General features: G+C 32.9%; 1 protein-coding gene across 1 annotated transcript; it reads left to right on the forward strand.

The window, feature by feature from the left end:
• Positions 1–2,463: 2,463 nt before the first annotated feature.
• On the forward strand, positions 2,464–5,882 carry LOC101514048 (putative pentatricopeptide repeat-containing protein At5g08490). The gene has a single exon (XM_004502967.4). The coding sequence runs from the start codon at positions 3,084–3,086 to the stop codon at positions 5,706–5,708; it is 2,625 nt and encodes an 874-aa protein (XP_004503024.1). The 5' UTR covers positions 2,464–3,083; the 3' UTR covers positions 5,709–5,882.
• Positions 5,883–7,005: the final 1,123 nt, after the last annotated feature.

Genomic DNA, 7,005 nt, shown 5'->3' on the forward strand with positions numbered 1-7,005 from the left:
TAACTTGAGTTCGATTTTTAGAGTCCGTTATTTGAAAGATAGTGCAGCCCTAAATAAAAAATTATTGACTTGAGGTTAGACCTATAACGAACTCAAATAGCTTAAATTGTGGGGATATATTAGGACATTTATTGGAAAATCAAATATCCTAATTACGGTTGGTTAGAAGAAGAAAAAAATAATAATTTAAATGTTATGATTTTAATTTCATTAAAGAGTTAAATTGAGGTGCTATATCCAATGACAATGGATCATTATACCACAAATTTTTATTTTGTAATTGTAATTCAAAAATATAAATTAAAAGTTGATTAAAGTGCAATTATTAGCTTCATGATAAATATGAGTGATCTCATAGTTTCAACTCACGTCATTCAACATACTTAAAACTTATTGGAGAAAAGTAATAAGATGAAAGTTCCAAATCTATATAGAATTATTCATAATCATAGTCGTAAGAGAATCGACTTCCACAATAAAAGAGTTAATGTCTAACTTTCTAACTATTCCAAAACCATTAACAAGACCCCAAAGCTCAGTCGCAATATATGTAGATTAAACAAATTTGTCGGTAAATCCACAAATAAAACAATTCACGTTGTCTCTAATGATACCTCCATAAGTTGTGATACAATAATTACTTATGGAAGATCTATTAGTAATTAATTTGTCGTATGTGCCGAGAGAAAGATACCACTTGACATTAATTTATTTTTTCCGTCCCTCCAAGTAAGATGGTCAATTAAAAATGTGGTGATTAATTGTAGTGATTAATTGTCACATCACTCAAAGTTAGCTATAATCTTACGAGCAAATCAAATATAAAGAAAAAAGTTAAAATATACTTTTAAAAATAAAATATTAAACTTAACTAGAAACTAGGCAATATGACAATAATTTCTGCTCATATAAAATATAAAATGTAACGTAAAAAAACAAAAAAAAAAATAATAATTGACAATATTTAATTAAAAAAGGTTGAGTTTGAGGATGCTTTAAATAGTTCAATAATTGACATTTTACTAAATAAATTAGTAATATTTTTTCAATGTAAACAATAAAGTTATTTACAGTATATTTTTTGTTCATTTAATTTATAAATATTGTTTATTGGTGATAAAATTATTTATAGAGTTGATGTAGAGATTACAATAGTCAAAATAACACTAATAAAAACAGAGTAAACAACTATTTTTGTTCCTCAAAGTGTAACTCGTTGTCATAATAGTTCATTAATTAAAGGAAAACAATTTAAACATCTTAATTTTACACCATTTTAGCCAAATTCATCCATAATGATAACTTTGAGTTAACTAGTGATGCCTTAGTTTTTGTTGATTTGACCAACTCAAGCCACGTTTGATAAACACACGACACATTCTTGTTGATTTTGAGTACCACACAAGAAATAACAAAAATGAATCTGATAAGTTGAAAAGATAGATGGATACTTACTTGTAAAATCTTTTATATATATTTTTTTTTCAAATTACAACACATCTACATACATTTAAAATATTATGGTTTATATAACGCTTCATATAACAACGTTGAACCAAAACACAACTTGTTGAACCAAAACACAACTACATGACTATCCCTCAAATGGATAGTTACATTCACTAGTTTTAGAATCAATAAATTACAAAACAACAATCACCACTACTTCAATTATTTGAGTACTATTACATACATCAATTGAATCACAAAAGAAGCAAAACTCAAATATTTCACTAACTTCATATATCAAGAACCAAATTGTTCAACTATATATTAATATTTTTTTAAAAAAAAATTGTTCATCACTTACATAATTTTTTCCATCATCTTTTTCAAAGTCTCTTGTTCACTCTCTTTGTAATGTCTCAGTAACAATAGTTTTTCTCATTCATCTACTCATATAAAGAAGTTGTTGTTTTCAATATCACCTTTCACGTCTATACAAAATGACACATTTTGTTTCATGTGAACATTCAAGGATGTATACAAATAAAAGATTAAAATTACCTTGGACTATCACACTCGATGATGTGGACAAGTATAGAATGCTCACCTTTGATTGTTTATTGTTTATGATCTGAACATCATTGTCTTCTTTCGACAAAAACATCCAGAATTTTGTTTTTCTAATCTCATATCACCTAGTGAAGAATCATAGCCAAAATCAACACAAGTTCGTGAATTTGTTTCTATCCTTACATGCGAAAACGAAACACCACATCTCATTATGTTCTTATCAATTCCAATTTGAGATGATAGAGATTTGAGAAGAGGAATAAGAATTTAGATTTTATCATTTAAAGGAGAATACATGTTATTCATTTTGTTTCATTTTAGTCCCTCAACGTTCAAAATGTAGTACTTTATCACAACACATATTGACACGACATGTTAGAGTTATCCTTAATGTCATGTCAATAAAAAATAACAAAAGTTAACACATCAATTTTTTAGATAGATTTATAAGAGAGATAATTAAGTGAGAGAGAGAGATGAGAGAGAAAAATGATATTTATTTAATTTGAAAGATATGAGAAATAAAGAGAGATGAAAGTTTTATACAATGGAACCACACCAAAAATTTATGTCTCCAATATACAAGAGTTGTGTGCAGAATGTGTGAGGAGTGAAAGTGACTCTTTTACTCGATAAAAATAGGAGATGTTTTTTGAACAGAAGACTACAGTGTGCGTGCCAATTGTTTAAATGTGCTCCTACTTCAATTTTTACTTACAAGAGAAAAAGAGAACTAAGATTATTCCCAGCGTTGCCACCCCTCGTCCCTTTCCCCGGCGAAGAAACCGTGTAAGCGGCGAATACAGAACTCAGCCTCAAGCGACGATTTAATTTTCCCGTTATCCCATTGAATCAGCTTCAACCAACCCGTTTAAACTATCACCTGAACCTTTTCGTTTAGCACACTAACTGTTTGTGAAAATGCCAACTAGCATTATTCTTCTCCATTTATCCAACAGGGAAGAAACAAAAAGCCCAAATTTTTACCGTTTCGTAGCTCTCAATATGTTATTCTATTTTCATATGGCAGTATAACATCCAAGTCCCATCGGTAGATTCTCGTGGGCATGCTTCAACACAATTTGAAGACATTGTGTTCTATAATTAGGAGCTTATGTGTAGAATCTAGACACAAGGAAACCTTGTCCTTTTTCCATCACTGCTTGAAGGATTATGCAGCTTTTCAACCAGATCACATTGTTCTTGCTTCAGTTCTCAAGTCTTGTTCTTCCCTTTTGGCTGTTAACTTGGGAAAATGTCTGCATAGTTGTGTTGTTAAACAAGGCCATGTTTCTTGCCATGTTACCAATAAAGCATTGCTTAACATGTATGCCAAATGTGGCATGCTTGATGATTGTCACAAGCTGTTTGATCACCTCAGCCACTGTGATCCTGTTATTTGGAACATTGTTTTGTCTGGGTTTTCAGGGTCAAGTAAACACGATGACGATGATGTGATGAGGGTGTTTAGGATGATGCATTCAAGTGGAGAGGCGATGCCTAATTCTGTTACCGTTGCTACCGTTCTTCCTGTTTGTGCTCGTTCGGGGAATCTGAATGGTGGAAAGAGCGTGCATTGTTATGTTATCAAATCTGGTTTTGAAAGGGACATATTTGCTGGAAATGCTTTGGTGTCGATGTATGCAAAGTGTGGACTTGTGTCTTGTGATGCATATGCTGTCTTTGGTAGCATTGTTCACAAAGATGTTGTTTCATGGAATGCGATGATCGCCGGCCTTGCTGAGAATGGGTTGTTTGAAGAAGCATTCTCATTGTTTCGTTTGATGATAAAAGGACCTATACAGCCGAATTACGCAACCGTGGCAAATATTCTGCCTGTTTGTGCTTCATTTGATGAGAATGTCGCCTACCGTTGTGGAAGACAGATCCACTCTTATATGCTGCAGTGGCCTGAACTATCGGCTGATGTTTCTGTATGTAATGCTTTGATGAGCTTCTACTTAAAAGTTGGACGGACGGAAGAAGCAGAGTCTTTGTTTTGGACAATGGATGCAAGGGATTTGGTCTCCTGGAATGCAATTATTGCGGGATATGCGTTGAATGGTAAATGGTTAAAAGCATTGCATCTATTTGGTAGTTTAGTGTCTCTAGAGACTTTATTCTTGGATTCTGTAACCATGGTTAGCATACTTCCAGCATGTGCACAATTGGAAAACTTGCAGGTGGGGAAGCAAGTCCATGCACATATTTTCAGACATTCTTTTCTTTTTGAAGATACTTCGGTTGGAAATGCTTTAGTTAGTTTCTATGCAAAATGTGGCTATGTAGAAGAAGCATATCACACATTTTCTATGATATCTAGAAAAGATTTGATTTCATGGAATTCTATTTTGGATGCCTGTGGAGAGAGGAGGCGTCATTCAAGATTTCTCAGCCTGTTACATTTGATGCTTAAACTAGGAATTAGACCCGACTCTGTTACAATATTGACCATAATCCATTTTTGTGTTTCTCTTTTGAGAGTAGATAAGGTGAAAGAAATACACAGCTATTCAATTAGGACTGGATATTTATTAAGTGCTACTGCACCAACTGTTGGGAATGCAATACTTGATGCATATTCCAAATGCGGTAACATTGAGTATGCAAATAAAATGTTTCAGAATCTGTCAGAAAAAAGAAACCTGGTCACATGCAATTCGTTGATATCAGGTTATGTGGGTTTAGGATCACATCATGATGCAAATATGATATTTAGCGGGATGTCAGAGACAGACCTTACTACCTGGAATCTAATGGTTCGAGTATATGCTGAAAATGATTGTCATGAGCAAGCTCTTGAGCTGTTATCAAAGTTACAAGCTCTAGGGATGAAGCCTGATGTGGTGACTATCATGAGCCTCCTCCCAGTATGCACACAAAAGGCATCAGTTCACTTACTGAGCCAGTGTCACGGCTACATTATTCGGTCGAGCTTTGAGGATCTTCATCTTAAAGGAACCCTCTTAGACGCATACGCAAAATGTGGCATCATAGGTCGTGCATATAAGATATTTCAATCAAGTGCTGATAAAGATTTGGTTATATTTACTGCTATGATTGGTGGTTATGCTATGCATGGCATGGGCAAAGAAGCACTTAGTACTTTTTCTCAAATGCTCAATTTGGGAATCAAGCCAGATCATGTTATCTTTACTTCCATATTATCTGCTTGCAGTCACGCCGGCCGCATAGATGAAGGACTGAAGATATTTTATTCAATAGAGAAAATCCATGGTATGAAACCAACAATGGAACAGTATGCTTGCGTGGTGGATCTCCTCGCTCGAGGTGGCCGCGTTAGCGAAGCATATTCTCTTGTGACAAGGATGCCGATTGAAGCTAATGCAAATATCTGGGGGACATTGCTTGGTGCCTGCAAAACCCATCACGAGGTAGAATTGGGTCGTATTGTAGCAGACAAACTCTTCAAAATTGAAGCTAATGATATTGGAAACTACATTGTGTTATCAAATTTGTACGCAGCAGATGCTAGATGGGATGGGGTAATGGAGGTTAGAAAGATGATGAGAAACAAAGATTTGAAAAAACCAGCAGGTTGCAGCTGGATTGAAGTGGAGAGGAAAAATAACATTTTTGTGGCTGGAGATTGTTCTCATCCACAAAGAAGCTTGATTTACAGTACATTGTATACATTGGATCAACAAGTAAAAGAACCGATGGAATTTTAGCTCAATCTCAGGTGTGTGCATTGTGGCATTCCCAGTGTCTCAAAAGAAACCATGTATCTGTTGACCCAACCGACCATGATTGATTAATTAGGAGAAATACTTGTATAGAACATCTCTTAATATATTGAGTTGACTAAACTAATCAATAACATATTAATTATTAAGTGGCGGAAAGATTTCTATAATTGGTGATTAGTTTAGTTTAGCATTCAAATTATTCTTTGGATCTCCTTTAACTTTTTTATTTACTTTTATTCTTTTTGTCTTTTGTTTGATGTATTGTTAATTTTTTAAGAATGTAAGTGGCAAAGCTGGCAACGAAATTTCAGGAAATTAAACAAGTAGAAATAATTATTACATTATAACTGACAGGTGTCTAACGTTTCTTATAAAAAATAATAGTGTTTAACTTCATGAGAAGAAATGATCAGAGGTAGTTAATTAAGCTCAATGGTCAAAGGTAGTTAATTAAGCTCAAATCCCGTATTCCTTTATTTTAAGACATCAACAATCGTATTCACCTCAGTAAACATGGTTGATACAAACGCTCTCAATTATGAAGTGACTTAGTAGTTTGGAAAAAAATATGATACGAATAGATCACGGCATTCTAACTCTCTTACTAACATTTATAATTTAAAAAAAATAAAAGCCTCTAGCCTTCCTCTTGACACCTCCAATTAAATCTACCTTCAAATATCTAACCATTGTTGAGGAGTTCCTCCGAAACTCCACTGCAGACAAGGCTCTATCCTTAGCTAGCTTCAAACCCAATAAAGCACAACTTATGTTTGAATTAACAGCATAAATGAAATTGAGTGAAATCGACTAATATTTCATTTCATCATACTTCATTTCACCGTATACCACCAACTTAAAGATGGACAAAATTTAGATGTATTTTAAAGTATTTTCGTGCTACCATAAAATTTGTTTTTTTTTTCTTCTTCTGTTTTCTGTTATAATAAATTTTGAAAAAAATATAGATTTGAAAAAATCATAAATGGTTATTAATGGTTCGGTTGTTTAAATTTTTTAAAGCATTTATTGTACTTTCTCAGTTCATCTATTTATATTAATTCATAAAATTGATCTCCTATTTTAAAAGTCGACAATTTTGATCTCTCTTATGATTTTTTAACTAGAAAAAAGACGAGCGATTTAAATAGCATGACATATGATAAGATAATATAGATTGATTAACACTTATGAAATTGAAATAAAACGTAAAAACTTAAATTTCAACTTCGAATTTTTTTCATATTTATAATTTAATTAATGACATACGAATAATTAA

Source organism: Cicer arietinum, chromosome 5 (genome assembly GCF_000331145.2).
Source record: "Cicer arietinum cultivar CDC Frontier isolate Library 1 chromosome 5, Cicar.CDCFrontier_v2.0, whole genome shotgun sequence".
Taxonomy (NCBI): Eukaryota; Viridiplantae; Streptophyta; class Magnoliopsida; order Fabales; family Fabaceae; genus Cicer; species Cicer arietinum.

What these genes read in the sequence shown, in the direction of transcription:
- LOC101514048 (XM_004502967.4), top strand. Translation starts at nt 3,084, where the DNA reads ATGCTTCAACACAATTTGAAGACATTGTGTTCTATAATTAGGAGCTTA.